The sequence below is a fragment of the Myotis nattereri genome (assembly GCF_964212035.1).
Source record: "Myotis nattereri genome assembly, chromosome: 1".
Lineage (NCBI taxonomy): Eukaryota > Metazoa > Chordata > Mammalia > Chiroptera > Vespertilionidae > Myotis > Myotis nattereri.
The window spans coordinates 65,714,902-65,736,463 of record NC_138075.1 but is presented as its reverse complement, the minus strand read 5'-3'; the positions used below and the strand labels follow the sequence as shown (position 1 = coordinate 65,736,463).

Genomic DNA, 21,562 nt, shown 5'->3' with positions numbered 1-21,562 from the left:
AAAAAACATATCCTCTGGTAAAGACTAGAGCACAGAAACTCCACTAGAGAGTTACCTATACTCTCTTTCTTCACTTAGTCTCTCCAACTCTCTTTAACTTATTCCAATTGAGTAATCCAGATGGTCAGTTCTCATTTCCCACCTTACTTGACCTATCAGCAGCATCTGGTGCAGGTGATAACCACCCCTACATACTTGAAGCACTTTCTTCACTCGGCTCCCAAGATATCACACTCTCCTGATTTTTCTCCTACCTCACTGGCTGATCCTCCTCTCACTCCTCTTGGCTGGCTCACAGTTCTTCTTTTTCCATCATCAAGTTGCTAAGTGCCCCAATTGCTCAAACTCAGAACCTCTTTTCTTACCTAGCAATATCCTCTCCTTAGCTGATCTAATCTAGTTTCATTTTTTAAAATTACCATTTAGTTTTAAACATTGGGAACAAGTGATTCTTAAATTTATATTATCCCCAGCCCTGATTTCTCCTTTGAGCTACAAATTAATATATCATTATCAGCTTCTTGTTATTTCCATCTTGAATCTAAGAGGCATCTCACTTACTTCTAGAAAATAGAACTTGTGTTTTTTCCCCCTTATCGGATCTTCTTCATCCTTCCCCATCATGGTTAATAGCATGATCATTCATTCAGGACAAAAATCTAGTAATCATTCTTGACTCTTCTTTTTCTTTCACATCCCAATATCAAATCCAGAAGGAAGTCTTATTAAATCTATCTTTAAAATATATGCAAAACACAATCATTTCTCACTACCATATTGTACCACCCTAATGTCCTAGGTCCCAGCCACTATCATTGATCACTGGACCTTCATGTTAGTCTTCTAACTTGTCTTTCTGATTCTACTCTTGCTCTCAATAGTCTCTTTACAGCCAGAGTGACTTTTTTAAAAACATGTTCTAAAAATTGAAAAACTGCTATGGGGAAAAAGGAAACATACTTTCACAGAGGATAGAGAAATGTCCACAGATGCTGGAAAGAGGGAAACATGTTCACAGGAGATAGAGGAATGGTACAAGATAAGGGGGAGAGAAAAAGGAAGGGCACCAAGTGGGTTTTAAACTTTGAAGCTGATATTCTGCAAAAGAGTGACCAATTAGAAAAGCACAGGGTCATAAAATGGGGAAGGCGTCCAATTAGAAGGGAGCATGAAGAGACAAAGAACCACAGCATTTAAAAACCTTAGAAAAAAGGAGCTTAGTGGTTTACCCCCTTGGGAGCCCCTCCCTACATGGGAGTCTGTATTTGCTTCCAATAAATTTCCACCCTTTTACTAACAAGTCCTTTTAGCCCATGAATTTTATTCTTCAAACTTCCTGAGGCAAGAACCTGCAAGGGGGAGATCCGCTCCCTGCACCCCATATTTCCTATTAACATGCAAGACCTTCACCAGAATAAGAAAGATTCTCTCATAATTTCTAGGCACTTAAATTCTCATGTGCCCTTATTTTAAATATAATTTACATTTCTGTATACAACTATTACTATATAGTTAGTTCATTCAAAACCAGTGTTTTAATTCTGTGCAACCAATTTGCTAGGAATGAGAGTCACAATCAGTAGCAAGTTAAAACAAAACTAAAGGTAAAAGGAAGACACAAGTATAAGAGCGATAGTGGGAGAACAAATGCCAGTATGACAACATGAGGAGCTCCACTCCCCAGTAAAACTGGTGAAAATTATTTTAAAAAAAACAACTAAAGCCCTGGATGGTTTTGCTCAGTGGATAGAGCGTTGGCCTTCGGACTGAAGGGTCCCAGGTTCAATTCTGGTCAAGGGCACATGCCAGGGTTTCGGGCTCAATCCTCAGTGGGGGGGCGTGCAGAAGGCAGCCAATCGATGATTCTCTCTCACCATTTCTTAAAATTAAATATTTATTGTTGAAAATATTACATATGTCCCCTTTCCCCCAGCATTGACCCCTTTTAGCCTGCCCTCACCACCTGACCCCAGCCTTCACCAACCTATTGTCTGTGTCCATGGGTTATGCATATATGCATATAAGTTCTTTGATCTCTTCCTACCCTCCCCCACCTTCCCTCTGAAGTTCCGCAGTCTGGAATACTACTAGACCTTAAAATAGAAGAAAATCTTACCTTCTGTGACAGCATGGATGGACCTGGAGAGTATTATGCTAAGTGAAATAAGCCAGTCAGAGGAAGACAAGTACCATATGGTTTCACTTATATATGGAATCTAATGTACAAAATCAACTAATAAAATAGAAACAGAGGCATGAATACATTGGAACAGACTGACAGCTGTCAGAGGGGAGTGGGCTAGGCGGCTGGATGAAAGTAGGTGAAGGGATCAGTCAAAGAACATATATGCATAACCCATAGCTACAGACAACAGTGTGGTGATGGCCAGAGGGAAAGGGGGCTGGGGAGAGGAAGAAGAGAGTAAAGGGGAAGTAAATGGTGGTGGAAGGAGACTTGATTTGCGGTGGTGACCACACAATACAATATACAGATGATGTATTATAGAATTGTACATCTGAAACCTGTATAATTTTATTAATCAATGTCACTTCAATAAATTCCTTTAAAAAGGGGGGGGGGGGAACTATTCCATTTTAGGAGGCACACTTTGATTACTTTGTCAAGGAATTTGTGCCCTAGGGCACTGTTGTAAACAATAGAGCAATCAATTAGTGCAGATTAACACTGTATTTTGAGGGTGGGGTGTGGAAAAAACAGACTTCACTAAAATAATACATTCACTAAGCAAATAAACAAGCACATAATAACAAGCCCTGGAAGGGGGACCAGTACCCAGAATTGCTACAACATATTATCTAAAATGTCCAGTTTCCAAAAAAAATAAATTATAAGGTATGCAAAGAAACAAGGAATTATCTCTCATACATTAAAAAAAAAAAAGCAGGCAATAGAAATTGTCTGTGAGAGTGACTAGATGTTGGATTTAACAATAAAAGATTTCAAACTAGCCATTATAAATATCTTCACAAAACTAAAGGAATGCTTGTTAACAGAAGGAAAGTATGACAACATTGTATCAAATAGAGAATATCAATAAAGAGAAATTTTTTAAAAGAACCAAATGGATATGAAAAGTACAATAACTGAAACAGAAAAACCATTATATGTAGAAAGAGCTTTGGACTGCAAAAAAGATCACTGATCCTAAAGGGCTAATTTGTGTTCTTAGTACAAGACAACTCTAAATCTGTGTCTAATGTATTTTTTTTTAAGTCTACACCTTTCAATAGTGGAATAATTAACTCATTTTATGATTTAATTATAAATATGTATGCTACTTCTTGAATCACATCCATTCTGATACATAATTAGCATTTCTTTAAATAGAGTGATATAATAAATAATAGTTTAAGTCTCAAATATCCAATAACATGAAAAATCTTACTGGTCTGACGTCACCACAGGAATTAGTAAATTGTCGAGCCAAGCCAAAATCGAGCATGTAACACTTCCTACATGTACTAGGAAAGCGGCCCATGGCGAAGTTTGACTAGAAAATAAAGAAGGAAAATATACATATTCTTATAATTAGCCCTTATATATTACTCTTTCTAGATTTTAATTCTTCTACTTAAATTCCATATAGCACACATGTCTCAAATATACTATTCTAGTCAATTATGTTTACTGTAAATTTCATTGTGGGTTCTATTAATGCCTATGATCAGGTGAACTTTGAGCAACAAAGATTTAAGTGACTGTATAAAGTTGTATACAACACAACACTGACTTAACTGAAATCAGAACTCTAACTTCCTCTAAGCCACTGCCTAAATGAAAACCCAATTCTTAATTTTTTAAAATGGAAAGAACTAGGAGTGGGCAAAATAGAGCACATAGCTCAAAAATGTAAATGAATATCCTAAAGCTGAATTTAGCCAAGTGTAAAAATTAAGATGCAATTTAAGGAAACATTTCAAAACAGACTAAAGGAAAATATACTTTGTATTCTTCCCTTAGTAAAAATAAATTTAACGTTAAATGGCCACAAACTTGCAAAGATGGGTATGTAAACAAGAGAATTTATAAAAGCAAAAGTCAAATTATCACAGAATTGTTAGCTTTTATTTTAAAACACTGTTCTACTTAGGGAACTTTCTGATAAAAATGGAAGCTCTTCATCACCACAGTTCTCAAATAATGACATTTAGTTTGGCATAGAAATAAGAGCCAAAGAAATCTACATTACATTCAGTCTCATTCAATCATGTTACTTTTAGTTGCCATTTTCATGTAAACTAAGTTTAGAAATCAAGTAGCAACAGATTGGTGTCATTTTCAACTGCACCAAAAATGAAAAATTTCTAGTAAATACAATATTTCCAAAATGGGTCATTCCCCTTGTGAGCAATAAAGAAAAAAAAAAAAAAGAAGGCCCTAGCTGGTTTGGCTCAGTGGATAGAGCATCGGCCTTTTGAAGTAAAGGGTCCCGGGTTTGATTCTGGTCAAGGGCACATGCCCGGGTTGCAGCTAGATCCCTGGTGGGGGGCATATAGGAGGCAGCCAATCAATGATTCTCTCTCATCATTGATGTTTCTATTTCTCTCTCCCTCTCCTCTCTGAAATCAATAAAAATATATCTTAAAAAATAAAAATTAATAAATAAGAAAAAATAAAAAAAGTTTATTTCACAGCTATGGAAATGACAATATCTAAGAAATACAATAAGAAAAAATACTATATATTGCCACTGTAATAGTCAGGAGAAAAAAGTAGTATTTCAAAATTGATGGTTTCTTTTTTTATATATAATATATTTTTATTGATCAGTGAGAAAGGAAGGAGAGAGAGATAGAAACATCAATGATGAGAGAGAATCATTGATCGGCTGCCTCCTGAACGACCCCTACTGGAGATCAAGCCCTCAACCTGGGCATGTGCCCTTAACTGGAATCAAACCCAGGATCTTTCAGTCTTCAGGCCGACGGTCTAGCCACCGAGTCAAACTGGCTAGGGCTAAATAGTTTCTTATAAGTATAATTTGTTACTTAAAAGTAGTTCAGGTGTTCTCCCTCTCGGGAGCATGCCTGTGCCTTCCCCCTCCCCGTCTTCTTCCCTCAGCATGTTACCTTCGCCCTCCTCTCTCCTAAACTCCAAGGACACTCCTTTTGCCTCTGTAACTTGGTTCCTGAGCCCATTTCTTCTACCACTCACTTATTTTACCTCTGTGTCTTTTTAAATAAACTCTCTTATAGTTTAATTCTTGGCCCTGAATTCTTTCCTAGCCATAACTCAAATAAAAAAAAATAGTTCAAAAGAACATCATGCCAATATCTAAAAACAACTTTGGTAAATATCTGTAACCAATATTAGGAAAAAGAAATCCAAAGAATAACGATCAATTCAGGTGTAAAGCTAAGTAATATGGCAATGTTAACATACATAATAATAATAGCCAAGCATTAGTCATTTTTAATTTGGCTGTTGAACAACATTTTCATTGTAGGAGAAAAGCTCTTGAATATAAGTTGCAGTGTGTAATTATCTTTTTTTTTTTTAATGAAAAGGCAAGTTATATTTTGCTTCCAGTTCCATTTCTGCTACAGAAATTAAAATATTACCTTGCATTTAATATAGAAAGCTACATTTGTAAGTTACTGTGTCCCATTTTAAGATTAAGAGTACTAAGCAAATTCATTCTGTGCTCTGGCTGGAAATGGCCCCCTACCGGTTTGATGTCTCGGTGCAAGAATCCCACAGAATGGATGCTCTCAATAGACTCCAGAATCTGTCTACCCAGCCGAAGAGTAGTGCTAATAGTGAATGTGCCCCGGGACTGGCTACGGCGTAGATCTGCCAGATTCCGACCCTATGGAAACAAAAACACACTTTCAAATATGGTACTAAAATTATGTTATAAGAAAAGATGGGGAATTATCCATTTATCATTAAAAAATGTTTTGACTGAAATAGCAAGGATTTTACCAAAATCATGATTCTTTCACTCAAGAGAAGACATTCTGTTAGGATAATACCGTTAAGGTAAAGTTGTCTTTCAAATCTAAGTCTGCCAGATTCCAGTGTTCTTTTTCCGCTTCACTGTGCTATTTCACCAGAAGGTTCCTTATAGCCTAGATAACAACCAGTAATCTGATGAGATGAATGGTTAATAATGCTGTAGTTCTACCTCCCAAAGAATGGAAACTGGCCCCTATAGCTCAAAGAAATTTAAATATCCCAATCTCCCTATTCCCAAAATTTTGTAGTATATGTTTAGGATTAATACCACTAATACTATCACCTCAACTAAAGACAGTTGGTTCACTTTTGAAAAAGTAATAAAATCTTAAGTAATTCATGTACCATTTGAAATAAAATATTAAATAGTACTCAAGCAAACTAAGAATTGAAAATTTACCAGAATGTCAGGAACCTTTCATACTACATATCTTCTTTAAAAATGCAGTTTTCCGCCGAAACCGGTTTGGCTCAGTGGATAGAGCGTCAGCCTGCGGACTGAAAGGTCCCAGGTTCGATTCCGGTCAAGGGCATGTACCTTGGTTGCGGGCACATCCCCAGTAGGAGATGTGCAGGAGGCAGCTGATTGATGTTTCTCTCTCATCGATGTTTCTAACTCTCTATCTCTCTCCCTTCCTCTCTGTAAAAAATCAATAAAATATATTTTTTTAAAAAATGCAGTTTTCCCACAGCACAAATTGGTAGTTATTTTTTCTTTCTTTAATGTTAGGAGAATTTGTTGTTCTCTATATCTTTAGCAAATGTAAAATAAGTGATAATCTAGAACAACTTTTATAATCCCATGGGAGTATCTAATAACCTGTATTAGCATTCCAATAAATTTTTCTTCAAAAATCAGTATTTTCATTGCCAAAAATATACCTAATAGTAGAATTTCATTTATAAACAACTTCCACCATCATAAAAGCTTTAGAAATAAAATCAATTAGCCTGGCGGGCATGGCTCAGTGGTTGAGCGTCAACCTATGAACCAGGAGGTCACGGTTAGATTCCCATCTCTCTATCCCTCTCCCTTCCTCTCTCTCTAAAAAAATCAATAAAAACACGTTTTTTAAAAAAGGAGATCAATTAAATTAACTTATGATATCAGTAATGATTTTAAATCCTTTTATTTTTTTAAAATATTTTGAAAGATACTTTATTTTTTAAATATGTTTTTATTGATTTCAGAGAGGAAGGGAGAGGGAGAGACAGAAACATCAATGATGACAATCATTGATCAGCGCCTCCTGCACTCCCCTTACTGGGAATTGAGCCCACAGCCAGGGCATGTGCCCTGACTGGAATCAAACTGTGACCTCAGACATTCAGCCACTGAGCCACATAAGCTGGGCTTAAATCCTTTTAAATGTACACCTAAGGCATCAAATAAGAGAATCTGAAAATATAAGTACAAGGGTGGCATATGAGGAAAGAGTTACTAACGTGGTAAACACATGCAGGTTTGAGCCAGTAAATTATGAAGGGTGGGGAAAAAGAAGGTTTACAGTTATGAGTACGTGAAAGAGTTTTTCTTATATTATTATTTATTAATTATTGTATCATTTTCCATATGAACAAATGTAAACCTACTTTTGCCTCACCCTGTACTTCAGAGTGTATACTACAAGTGGTTATTATTTGTTATGAAGACAAACTGAAAACAACCTATATATCCATCAATAAATGAAAGATTAAATAAATCATGGTACAGTCATCTCATTGACTAATATGCAGCCACTATAAAAAAAGAACCTTTATACACAGTAATATGGAATAAATATTATTGAATAAAAAAGTAAATTCATTTATTCCCAACTAATTCTATAAATTTAACATAGTCTTAATAAAAATACAAATATAATTAATTATTAAGGATTTGAAACATACTTAAAGGGAGAGAAAATAATATAACTAACCCTCATCTGTTATCTACTCTCCCCAGCAGCACTTACCCTCCTCTCCCTTCCCCACACACATACAATGCACTATTTTCATGTAAATCCCAATCATATCATTTCATCTGCATATTTTTAAAAGTTACATAAGAGTAAAGAGATGCAGCCGAAACCGGTTTGGCTCAGTGGATGGAGCGTTGGCCTGCGGACTGAAGGGTCCCGGGTTCGATTCCGGTCAAGGGCATGTGCCTGGGTTGCGGGCACATCCCTAGTGGGAGATGTGCGGGAGGCAGCTGATCGATGTTTCTCTCTCGTTGATGTTTCTGACTCTCTATCTCTCTCCCTTCCTCTCTGTAAAAAATCAATAAAATATATTTAAAAAAAAAAAAGAGTAGAGAGATGCATTTTGATGTCCCTGAACCTCACAATATAAAATCAAAGAGAGCAGTAGCAATTCTATTACCAAAAACTTGAATTGTAAATAAGAACATAAACCATGATATATTTTCTCTTAAAAAATACTATATATTTATATATATATATACATATATATATATACATCTCCTGAATCCATCCACTTAAAGCATGAATTATACAGAAAGAGCTAGGTACACAATTTTGTACCAGAAAGTAAGGATGCTATCAAAGACTGCTGAAGTCTAGTACTGTCAAATGAATCAGGATCCAACTTGAAGGAAGTTCTGTTAGCCAAAGATGGGCCAATTTGAAAATTAAAAAGAAAAACAATGATTGAAAGACACAGGTCATGTTAAATCTATGAATTCATAATTATATATATTTTAAGGATTTAAAAAATATGTTTTTATTCATTGTGAGAGAGAGGAAGGGAGAGGAATAGAGAGAGAGAAACATCAGTGAGAAACGTTATCCATCAGCTGCCTCACGCCTCCTTCTGGGGATTGAGCCTACAACCCGGGCATGTGCCCTGACTGGGAATTGAACTCTGATCTCTTGGTTCCTGAGCCACACTGGCTGGGCCATAATTATATTTCTTAAAAAGAGAGGGCTAGTTAGTCCCCTTTGGAAAATATTAGGGAACCAACTTACTATTCTGAATACTGGTAAATAAAAGAATCAAGTATTAGTCCTGTCCTTCCTGTAGGAAATGTTGTCCTTCCTCAAGATACCTTAATAGCTGGTAGAGTGCTTTTTAAAGAATTTTTGACCCAGTGACCCCCCCTTCTAGGAATCTATCCTAAGAAACCCCCTATGTTCATAGCAGTGTTATTACAATACCTAAGATCGGGAAACAGCCCAAGTGCCCATCAGTAGATGAGTGGATAAAAAAGCTGTGGTACATTTACACCATGCAATACTATGCAGCAGTAAAATAGAAGGAGCTCTTACCCTTTGTGTCAGGATGGAGGGACATGGAGAGTATCATGCTGAGCAAAAGAAGCCACTAAGAGACCTAACTGGTTTGGCTCAGTGGATAGAGTGTCGGCCTGCGGACTGAAAGGTCCCAGGTTTGATTCTGGTCAAGGGCATGTACCTTGGCTTCGGGCACATCCCCAGTAGGAGGTGTGCAGGAGGCAGCTGATCAATGTTTCTCTCTCATCGATGTTTCTAACTCTCTATCCCTCTCCCTTCCTCCCTGTAAAAAATCAATAAAATATTTAAAAAGAAGCCAATAAGAGAAAGACAAGTATCACATGATCTCACTCATATGTGGACTCTAATGAACAAAATAAATTGATGAACAAAATAGATCCAAAAACATAGAAGCAAAGAAGAGACTGTCAAATCTGAGAGGAAAGTTGGGTTGGCGGGTGGGTGGGAAGAGATTAACCAAAGAATTTATAAACCTGTGTTGGCTCAAGAGATAGTGAAACATATGACTCAAAAACTTTAAGTCGCCCTGACCGGTCTGGCTCAGTGGATAGAGCGTCGGCCTGAGGACTAAGAGGTCCCGGGTTCGATTCCGGTCAGGGGCATGTACCTTGGTTGCAGGCACATCCCTGGTGGGAGGTGTGCGGGAGGCAGCTGATCGATGTTTCTCTCCCATCAATGTTTCTAACTCTCTATCCCTTTCCCTTCCTCTCTGTAAAAATCAATAAAATATATTTTTAAAAAAACAAACTTTAAGTCTACAGAGAGATTAATATCTTTACATCTAACTCAAATGCTGAAGGATAGCTGATTGAAACGGGAAAAGCCTTCTGAGGAGAAGAGGAAGCATTTAGTCCAGGATCCATGTCTCTGAAATCACTGCTATGTAGTTATTAAGTTGAAAGAAAAGAACCAAATGCCCAAAACAAATGAAAGAAAACCTTGCGATCTATAACTTAGGCAGCAAGGTGAACCAAACTTTTTCACTTTGAGGGTGACTACAGTTTAGAGGTGTGTGTGTTTTCAGGACAGTTAGTGCCAGAGAGAAGGGGCTGCTGCAGTCATTACTCCAATATTCCCCTTCTGAATTTCTCTCTGCTGCTCCAATCCAACTCCACTTCTCATTTGAAGGATAGGGAACAGAGAGAGCAATGTTAAAAGATTAAAAGAGAAAGAGGACTAACATTTCTCTTCTATCTCAACTAGTGCTTAAATTTTTAAGCAGGTCAGGTTGGTACTTGAGCACATAAATGGAAAACTAAATCCTTAAGGTAACAAAGGGTAGAAAGGGAGGGGACAGGGACAGGACAAGACTCACATTATATCCAGCAATCCATGTAAGGATTGAAAACTCTGCAATGATGACAATCAGTGAAGACGTGAATCAACTAAAATAACTGAGAGAGACAACCCTTCCATCTTTGGAAATATCTGTATCAAGTGTGTTTAAACAAATTTTCATCTGAATAATATAAAACATTCTGATATGATACCGAGAGTGTTGTTGTTGTTATTATTATTATTTTCCACTATAATTACGTACTTTGACCAAAACTTAGGCAAGATTTTAAGATATATTTTCAAGGCAACCTACCTGCAACTGCATGACCACATAATTGAAGCGATCGTTCCTCCCACAGCCAATGAATTTACAAACATGGTCTTTCCCTGGAGGGAAAAAAAGAGAGAGAAAACAGTGGAAAAAGGTTATATTATAGTTTCTCTTCTAAAAAATAATAGTTTTTTTGTATAGAATCTTATGATTGAATATAAAGGACCTATGTTAAGAACCTTAAAGGATAGAGAATTATTTGTATTGTTTAAATTTTCTACACACCTCCCCCCAAATCCTACAGTGCTCCTTATGTATTCAAATAAATGTTTACTGAACGAATAAATAAACAATGAATGAGGGAACAAATGGATGATAATTTATTTAAGAAGGAAAGAATTAAGAGGTCATTTCAGATCAAACAGACCAGACATTAAATATATGAAAGTACAAAAGAGAAATAAATTAAGAACTTTATTATGAATATAAATTCTGAATTTTAGATATGGTCTGCCATTCACCATTGTAAGATGTCAGTGAGTCCCTTTTCTGACCTCACTGATTTGAATGAGCTCAGTGGTTTTCAACCTGAATTCCACATGTAAAATCCAAGGAGGTATACTGCCTCGGTTACAGGGGGAAGCAGAGGTGGAACAGGTAGAAATCTAGGGTCCTGGCTCTGATTCAACAAAAGCAAACAAAGGTTTTAAAAGAGGATCAAGACTGGTAGGTTCCAGAGCCAGAAGAGAGCATCTGGCTGGAGCACAGAGAGAACAGGAGGAAAAACAAAAAGAGATGGCACCGAAGAAGCAGGCAGGTGTCAGACCCTGAGCAGTCCTGGACTCCATGATAAGGAATCTGAACCACATGGATAGGTCAGTGTTTTCCAACCCTGCCTGCTTAATAAAATAATTTGGGAAATGTTTTAAAGAGTCCTGAACTCTGTACTGATTCAGAATCTGTGGGGGAAGATAGAGGATATGAGTTTTTCAAAAGTTTTCCAAATGATCCAAAAGCAGATGGACCATGGATGAATATTTGAAAACTACTGCTGGGTAATGAGAAGCATCTAAAAGATTTAAGATAAGGAAAAACGCACTTCAAACACTGCATTTTAGAACATTGCTATGATGGCAATAAGAAGGATAGACTATAGAGAGAGTCTACTTCAGGAGGTAGAAAGGTCACTCTGGGGATAGTTACAATTTCCCAAGAGAGAGAAAAAGGCTCTTTCATTGCCAGGCGCACCATGGCTCATGGGCCCAAGAAGCATCTGAAGCGTGTAGCAGCTCCAAAGCATTGGATGCTAGATAAATTGACCGGTGTGTTTGCTCCTCGGCCATCTACTGGTCCCCACACGCTGAGAGAATGTCTCCCTCTCATCATTTTCTTAAGGAACAGACTTAAGTATGCTCTAACAGGAGATGAAGTAAAGAAGATTTGCATGCAGTGGTTTATTAAGATTGATGGCAAGGTCCGAACCAATATAACCTACCCTGCTGGTTTTACGATGTCATCAGCATTGACAAGACTGGAAAGAATTTCCGCCTTATCTATGACACTAAGGGCCACTTTGCTGTTTATCGTATTACACCTGAGGAGGCCACGTACAAGTTATGCAAAGTGAGGAAGATCTTTGTGGGCACAAAAGGAATCCCTCATCTGGTAACCCATTATGCTCGCACCATCTGCTACCCTGATCCCCTCATCAAGGTGAACGACACCATTCAGATTGAGTTGGAGACTGGCAGAATTACTGATTTCATCAAGACTGACAATGGTAACTTGTGCATGGTGACCGGAGGTGCCAACCTGGGAAGAATTGGTGTGATCACCAACAGGGAAGGCACCCTGGTTTTTTTGACATAGTTCATGTGAAAGATGGCAATGGCAACAGTTTTGCCACCCAGCTCTCCAACATTTTCGTAATTGGCAAAGGCAACAAACCATGGATTTCCCTACCCTGTGGAAAGGGTATCCGCCTCACCATTGCTGAAGAGAGAGACAAGAGAATGGCGGCCAAACAAAGCAGTGAGTGAAGTGAGCTCTAGGTGACATGATTGGAAAAGTCTTTGTACTTAATTAAAAATAATACAGCATGGAAAAAACAAAAAGAGCAAGAAGAAGGGTTTAAATCATAATTATTAGAGAGAAAAAAATAAGATAAATCTGAGAGATATTAAAGATGTAGTGTTTTTTTTACTAGAAATTGGTACAACTAAATAAAACGTTGTACCAAAATAAGAGGATATAAAAAGTAGGTCGTATAGAAGTTAACAGATGTTAGAATGTGTAGTTTGAAGGTAACCAGTTGAATTCAGTAGACACTGTAATTTCAAGGTTGGTTATGAGAGCAAAAACTGAGCTCCAGAAATACATTGGGAAACCATCAGCTAATGCAGGGGTGGGCAAACTTTTTGACTTGAGGGCCACAATGGGTTCTTAAACTGGACCGGAGGGCCGGAACAAAAGCATGGATGGAGTGTTTGTGTGAACTACTATAAATTCAAAGTAAACATCATTACATAAAAGGGTACGGTCTTTTTTTTTTTTTTTTAGTTTTATTGATTTCAAACGGGCCAGGTCCAGCCCGCGGGCTGTAGTTTGCCCACAGCTGAGCTAATGGAAGGTACGTGGAACTACAAACATAGACTTTAGATTGCCTAGTTGAAAGGATAAAGAATGAGAAGAAAAGAAACCTAAGAACAGAATCCTATCCTATATAATAAAAGGCAAATATGCAAATTTCCCCCTTGGGAAATGTTTTAAAGAGTCCTGAACTTTATACTGATTCGGAATCTGTGGGGGAAGATAGAGGATATGAGTTCGACCAATTGCTATGACATGTGCTGACCACAAGGTGGCAGCGCAGAATGAAGGAAGGCTCTATCCGGCAGCTGGCAGCCAGCAGCTAGGGGAAGAAAGGCCCCGATTGGCCCTGATTGCTGGCCAGGCCTAGGGACCCTACCCGTTCACGAATTTTGTGCACCAGGCCTCTAGTTATACAATATGCAACATTTAAAGTATAAGCAAAAAGTAAAATTGTCCATGAAAGAAACAGAGTAATAGCCTGAAAGGTAGAGGAAATGATGAGAAAGGGGTATCACAGAAACCAATAGAGAACAACATTTTAAGGTGGAAGTGGCTGATGACAAGAGCTATAGAAGGGCTGAGAAGTGCTAATTAACATAAAAAATTAGGTGGTTACTAATGAGTAGAAGGGGCAGGAGCCAGTCTGCAATGGGTTCAAGAGTAAATGGGATATGAGACAATCTTTGAAGATGCTTGAGGAAGTCACAGATCAAGAGCAAAAAGGGCAAGATTTGGTAGACTAATGAGAACTATACATTAACAGTCATAAAGGTTTGTCCACTGACTGACTTAAAATATAAATACAATCCAGACTTATTTTAGTTAAGAATTCCACACTTTTCTTTGGCATATGGGTTATCACATTGTTCTCTCATTCTTTGTGCTTTGTTGAAAAGGAAGAATAGGTGCAATGGGAAAAGTAATTCACAATGGGTACAATATATGTTCAACACTTTACATGTATTGTACATGCTTGTAAAACTGTAAATTGTAGAAGAATGAAAGGATAAAATGATGGTCAATTAGCAACTTACTCTTTTCTTCAGCTTCATAGAAATAATTTAAAAAGTATTTTCCTTTTATTATCAACTAGAGGCCCAGTGCACAAAATTCGTGCACCGGGGAGGGGGATCCCTCAGCCTGGCCTGCACCCTCTTGCTATCCAGGACAGCTGGCTCCTAACCACTTGCCTCCCTGCCTGCCTCATCACCCCTAACGACTCTGCCTGCCTTATTGCACCCCTAACCACTCTGCCTGCCTGCCTGATCACCCCTCACCACCTCTGCCTTGGCCCCTGCCACTGCGGCTTTGTCCGGAAGGTTGTTCGGCTGTCCGGTCTAATTAGCATATTACACTTTTATTATTATAGACTAGAGGCTCGGTACATGAAAATCCATGCACTGGTGTGTGTGGGGGGAAGGTCCCTCAGCCCGGCCTGCCCCCTCTCATAGTCCAGGAGCCCTCAAGGGATATTCTCCTCTGCGGGAGGCAACTAAGCTGATCAGGGGAAGGAGCCGCCCCCCTCATGCTGCTGCTGCTGCCACTGCTGGCCGCTGCAGCTGCCAGCCCTAGGCCCTCACTCCTTAGTGCTGGCCCCGCCCCCTGCCCACTGGTGGGTGGGGGGCGATTTGGGGCCAGGCCAGCTGGGGTTGGGGCTGTGGGAGTTTGAGGCACAGCAGGTCGCACCCCGTCCAGCCTCTGTGGAGGCGTGGCGCTGGGACCAGCCCGCACAACTGCCTCTGTGGCTGCCTCTGTGGAAGGGGCAGCACTGGGACCGGGACCACGCAGCCCTTTCTCCCGCTGTCTCTGTGGAAGGGGCCATGGTGCTGGCCTTCTCCCTTCTCCCGCGGCGCCGGCCTTTTCCCTTCTCCCTTCTCCCGTGGTGCCGCCTTCTCCCACCGCCTCTGCAAAAGCAGCCAGGGCACTGGACAGGCCCGTGCCGCAGCCTCTACCACACTGCCAGCCCTTGGCCCTCACAGCTGCCACGGCTGCCAGCCCTTGGCCCTTGCAGCTGCTGTGGCTTTGTCTGGAAGGATGTCTGGAAGATGTCCAGTCTAATTAGCATATTACCCTTTTATTAATGTAGACGAGTAGCCCAGTGCACGAAATTCGTGCACATTAAAAGGGAATTAATTGCCCTAACCGGTTTGGCTCAGTGGATAGAGCATCAGCCTGCAGACTCAAGGGTCCAAGGTTCGATTCTGGTCAAGGGCATGTACCTTGGTTGTGGGCACATCCCCAGTGGGGAGTGTGCAGGAGGCAGCTGATTGATGTTTCTCTCTCATCGATGTTTCTAACTCTCTATCCCTCTCCCTTCCTCTCTGTAAAAAAATCAATAAAATATATATTTTTTAAGAAGGGAATTAATTAGCAGAGATATTTTAATATTGCTATTTGCCCTTTCTCTATAATAGAAGTGTGAGAGATGAAAGGAAATTAGTAAAATGTATATGAAAATAATAATATAAATTTATTAATAAATAAGCAGTAACAAAAGGATATAACAACAACAGAGGCATGATATGAAAACAATAAAAACATGATATGAAAACAACAAAAACATGATATAAAAACAACAGTGATGCAAACAATGACTGATAAAGTGATTAAACTTATTCTAATATCTCCCTGTACACCACATTAAGAGTGAAAACATTTTCAGAGTGCTTGACTAATTTCCCTTGTGATGAAGTACTTAGAACTTTAACTGTAACATCACATGCTCTTCAAACTCGAGAGAAAGCAACATATAACTGACCATGTGCAAAAACGGGTTCAGGTAGGAATATGCCTACTTTGTCTAGAGTTTGTCCTTGTGATTAATCAATAGTCATCCCAAATGCGTCACAGGAAACCGTCGTCAAATCAATTTAAATGGGAGGCCAGTGTCAGATGGGGACAAATTAATTCTTGGAATCAGAACAGCCTCTCCCTCTGCAGATCCTGTTAATACTTCAGCTTCAATAATGTTAGGTTGTAATCTTTTGATAATAAATCTGGCACTATTACAAAGACCCCATTTACTATTGAGATTTCTCAATAGCATGATGATTGCACCCACTTTCAATTTTAATTTATGACACGGCATTCCCAAAGGAGTAATACTATTAAGAAATTTGATGGAAAAATTTTCCTTTTCAGTATCATCTGTGGAATCAATGGAATCATCACTCAAATAGGTGTGAAAATCTCCATCGAGTATATTCAAATTTTCTTCATTTAATTTTTGAACATGCTCATTTTTTGGACAAAGAATTGCACGTTGGGAGAAACCAAGATGGCAGCATAGGTAAACACTGGAGATTGCTGCCTCGCACAACCACTTCAAAAAAGCAACTAAAAGACGGAACGGGCATCACCCAGAACCACAGAAAGGCTGGCTGAGGGGAAATTCTACAACTAGAAGGAAAGAGAAAAGCATACGGAGACTCAGAGGAGACGCAGTGCGGAAGTAAAATACAAAGGTGCGTGCAGTGCGGGCTGGCAGCTGAGGGCGTGGTTGTCTTTTTCAATCGGGAGGGAGTCTCAGGCTCTGGGCTCCAGTTCTGGGCCGAGTCTTTGGGGACCCAGACTCAAACGGGAGAAGCGGGACTGTCTGGCATCGGTCGGAACTCGAGGGCAGCTTTCTCTCTGAGGTTTGCAGCGGTTGCTAGGACACTAAGAGGCAGAGCCTCTGGGGACGGGACTAAGAGCAGCCATAACTGCTCACTCCATCCGCTCTGTTGAACCCCTGGGACCTGCCCCGCCCAAGCCTTGCACGGAGGCATTTGCTGGTTAGCCTCAGGCAGAGGCTAGATTAGCGCTGCCCTAGAGATCCAGGACAGAAGTTCTCCCACTGCAGACACAGCTGATTCTGACAGCCAATTGGCCTGGAGGTCAAATCCCTCCCAGTATTACCTACAGCAATCAAGGCTTAGCTACAGCAAGACTGTGCACAAAGACCACAAGGCGGTGCACCAAGAGTGTCTACCTCAGGTAATTGGGACACTTAGCACAGAAAGCTACTCTAGCGACACAGCGAAGCATAAAAAATGCCGAGACAAAGAAACAGGACACAAATGACTGAGGAAAGCAGGCTGGAGGATATAGAATTCAAAACCACACTTTTGAGGTCTTTCGAAGAGTCTTCTAGAGACTGCCGATAAACTTAATGAGATGTACAAGAAATCTAATGAGACCCTCGATGTTGTGATAAAGGACGAACTAGAAATTAAGCATACACTGACTGAAATAAAGAATATTATATAGACTCCCAACATCAGATGAGAGGAGCGCAAGAATCAAATCAATGATTTGAAATGCGAAGAAGCAAAAAACACCCAACCAGAAAAGCAAAATGAAAAAAGAATCCGAAAATACGAAGATGGTGTAAGGACCCTTGGGACAGCTTCAAGCGTACCAACATCAGAATTATAGGGGTGCCAGAAGAAGAGAGAGAGCAAGATATTGAAAACCTATTTGAAGAAATAATGACAGAAAACTTCCCCTACCTGGTGAAAGAAATAGATTTACACGTCCAGGAAGCGCAGATAACCCGAAACAAAAAGAATCCAAAGAGGACCACACCAAGACACATCATAATTAAAATGCCAAGAGCAAAAGACAAAGAGAGAATCTTAAAAGCAGCAAGAGAAAGAAACTCAGTTACCTACAAGGGAGTACCCAGACGACTGTCAGCTGATTTCTCAACAGAAACTTTGCAGGCCAGAAGGGAGTGGCAAGAAATATTCAAAGTGATGAGTAGCAAGAACCTACAACCAAGATTACTTTATCCAGCAAAGCTATCATTCAGAATTGAAGGTTCAGATAAAGAGCTTCACAGATAAGGAAAAGCTAAAGGAGTTCATCACCACCAAACCAGTATTATATGAAATGCTGAAAGGTATCCTTTAAGAAGAGGAAGAAGAAGAAAAAGGTAAAGATACAAATTATGAACAACAAATACACACCTATCAACAAGTGAATCTAAGAATCAAGTGAATAAATAATCTGATGAACAGAATGAACTAGTGATTATAATAGAATCAGGGACATAGAAAGGGAATGGACTGACTATTCTGGGGGGGGGTGGGTAAAGGGGTGTGGGGGATGGGGGAAGAGACTGGACAAAAATCGTGCAACTATGGATGAGGACAGTGGGTGGGGAGTGAGGGCGGGGGTGTGGTGGGAACTGGGAGGAGGGGAGTTATGGCGGGGGGGGGGGGAAGAGGAACAACTGTAATAATCTGAACAATAAAGATTTAATTAAAAAAATAAATAAATATAAATTTACATAATTTACAATGGTAAAAAAAAAAGAATTGCACGTTTAGATATATTTTTAATATTATCTATAGCAGTGGTTCTCAACCTTGGCTGCACATTAGAATCACCTGGGAATCTTTTTTAAAATTCTGATTCCTGGGCCTCATCCTCCAGAAATTGTTTCTTTGTTATGGGGTGGGGCCACAACATCAGTAACAAAGAAACAGAATTAAAACTTTATTATGGGGAGCCGCTACAGTGTTTTGGACAGGTTCAAGCCTTGAACTGATGAGAGGGCACAGTCCTCTCACTGCCATGTGCAAGTCCCAGCTGGGAGGGCAGGGCCCTCTCAGCACAATTATAGCCAACAGCTGTAGTTGTAAGCTTGAACCTATGGTCTGAACACGTGGCCCCCACATGCCTGAGTGATGTAGGCTTGATTGAGTTCAGGTGCATGTAGTTGAGTAGGACTGAAACCCAGGAGAATGTTGTAAACATCTTGGTCATGACCTTACTTTGCTTCATAGCATCTGCTATAAAATAAAGACATGGCTGTGGGCATGGTTGCTGTCTCTCAGAGAAGCAGCGTCCCACTGAGACCCAGCTTTCATTCTCTTGTCTGTCTTTTCTAAGCCTTTCAGCCACCCTCACTCAGGTTCACCCTTGGCAGTGCTGGCGCCGCACACTTTAGAAAGATAATGCCTCCACGCTCCCAGGGCGGGTTCCTGCCTCAAACCCTGCCCTTACAGGAAAAGGCTCTGAGAAACAGCTTGGGGGAGGGCGTAGCCGATGCCAAGACAACCCCTGAAGGTCTGACTTCCTTCCGCTTGGTCACGGGCGGTTGTGGTCGTGATGAACACCACCCATGGTTTTTATATAAGTAGATTCTTCAAGATTCTACCTTCCTATCATGTAACAGTTAAATGCTATGTCTCTAGCCTGGCCAGTGTGGCTTAGTGGCTGAGCATCAACCTATAAACCAAAAGGTCACAGTTCAATTCCAGGTCAGGACACATGCCTGAGTTGCAGGCTTCATCCCCAGCAGGCAGCCAATCAATGATTCTCTCTCATCATTGATGTTTCTCTCTCCCTCTCTCTTCCACTCTGAAATCAATAAAAATATATAAAAATAAATGCAATGTCTTTATTACAAAAACATTTTGACCACCTAAAAATAAAAGGCCATACCAGATTTAGCTCCTCTTGGAATGCTCTTTTTAAAATATCTTTATATTAAAGTTATACCAAAATACTATTTATCTCTTGATACTAAAACCACACTACTTTTAAAAAGAAAAAAAAAAAACACATCAGATGAACTGTATACCCTATTGAGCAACCAAAACACAAAGTCAGGGTGAGGAAGTTCCTTGCTCTTCCTAGTTTATTTAGTATATTTATCACGAAGGGGTACTGGATTTCATTAAATAGGTCTTCTGTTTCTTTTTTTTTTTAATTGTTTAAAGTATTACACATAGTCTTCTGTTTCTATTGACATAATCATGAGGTTTTTAAAGTCATTTGTTCTATTGATATAGTGCATTATATTGATTTTCATATTTTGAACCAACTTGGATTTCAGACATAAATCCCACTTAGTCATTGTGAATAAACCTTTACATATGTTGCTGAATTCTGTTTGCTAGTGTTTTGCTGAGGATTTTTACATCTATACTCATAAGGGACATTGTATGTTTCCTTTCTTCTAATGTCTTTACCTGGTTTTGGTATCAGAGTAACATTGGCCTCATATAATAAATTGGAAAATGTTCCCTCCTTTTCTTTTTTTCTTTTTCTTTTTTTTTTTTTTGAAGAGCTTGTTTTTAAAAATTGGTATTAATTTTCCTTTAAATGTTAGAATTCATCAATGCAACCATCCAGGCCTGCGTTTTCCACAGTAGGTAGGTGCTTTTCATTATTATTATTTTAAATTTAATCTCTTTACCTATTTCTTCATAAGGCAGTTCCCATAGCTTATATCTTTCTAGGAATTTGTCCATGTCATGTAAGTTATTTAATTTGTTGCCATGTAGTCCATATTTCCTTATTATAATACTAGGGGCCTGGTGCACGAAATTCGTGCACTGGGTGTGGGGGCGGGGGGGGGGAGAGTGTCCCTCAGCCCAGCCTGCCGCCTCTCACATACTGGGAGCCCTCAGGCGTTGACCCCCATCACCCTCCGATCGCCTGACGCCTCCGCCAGAGGTGTCAGGCTTGGACAGGGGACCCCCATCTCCCCCCCGATCACTGGCTCTGAGAGGACTATCATATCCCCCCAATCCCCGGCTCTGCCCCCCACCCAGGCCTGATGCCTCGGCCAGAGGAGTTGACCCTCATCACCCTCCAATCACCAATCACCGGATCGGCCCCTTGACCAGGCCTGAGGCTTCCGGCAGAGGTGTCAGGCCTGGGCAGGGGACCCCCAGCTCCCCGCGGTTGCAGGCTCCGCCCCTGCCCAGGCCTAACACCTCTGGCCTAGGCGTCTGGCCCGGGCAGCGGGGAACTGCAGTGGCAGCGGGGGGCGCTGCGATCGTGGGCTTCGCTTTAGGCCCAGGCAAGGGACCCCTAGCTCCTGGGACTGCCAACCTCGACCGTGCCCAGCTCCCATCGCTGGCTCCACCCCTACTTCCTGCTATCACTGGCCAGGACGGCAAAAGTGCCTGATTCTCCGATCATGGCTGGGGGGCAGGGCCCTGCCCCCCAGCTCTTAGCTCCCCCCTGGGTTTCCGATCACTGTCAGTGGCAGGGGGCTTCTTCCTGCTTTCCCTTTCACCTCCCTGCATTGTGCCTACATATGCAAATTAGCCGCCATCTTGTTGGCAGTTAACTGCCAATCTTAGTTGGCAGTTAATTTGCATATAGCCCTGATTAGCCAATGAAAACGGTATTGCCGTACGCCAATTACCATTTTTCTCTTTTATTAGTGTAGATTTTTTATTTCTGTAA

At 40.2% G+C, this 21,562-nt stretch overlaps 1 protein-coding gene and 1 pseudogene across 2 annotated transcripts in view; one reads left to right on the top strand and one right to left on the bottom strand.

The window, feature by feature from the left end:
• The window catches only part of TTBK2 (tau tubulin kinase 2), a 128,981-nt gene that overhangs the window by 59,011 nt on the left and 48,408 nt on the right, over positions 1-21,562 (bottom strand). The window contains exons 4-6 of the mRNA XM_081112687.1: positions 10,823-10,896; positions 5,691-5,831; positions 3,408-3,512 (exon numbers count right to left, since the gene is read on the bottom strand). Of these exons, the coding sequence (XP_080968813.1) occupies positions 3,408-3,512; positions 5,691-5,831; positions 10,823-10,896 (320 nt within the window). The remainder of the gene's footprint in view (positions 1-3,407; positions 3,513-5,690; positions 5,832-10,822; positions 10,897-21,562) is intronic.
• On the top strand, positions 12,030-12,819 carry LOC308533327 (small ribosomal subunit protein eS4-like; annotated as a pseudogene). Its single transcript has one exon. The product of its transcript is annotated as a small ribosomal subunit protein eS4-like (transcript).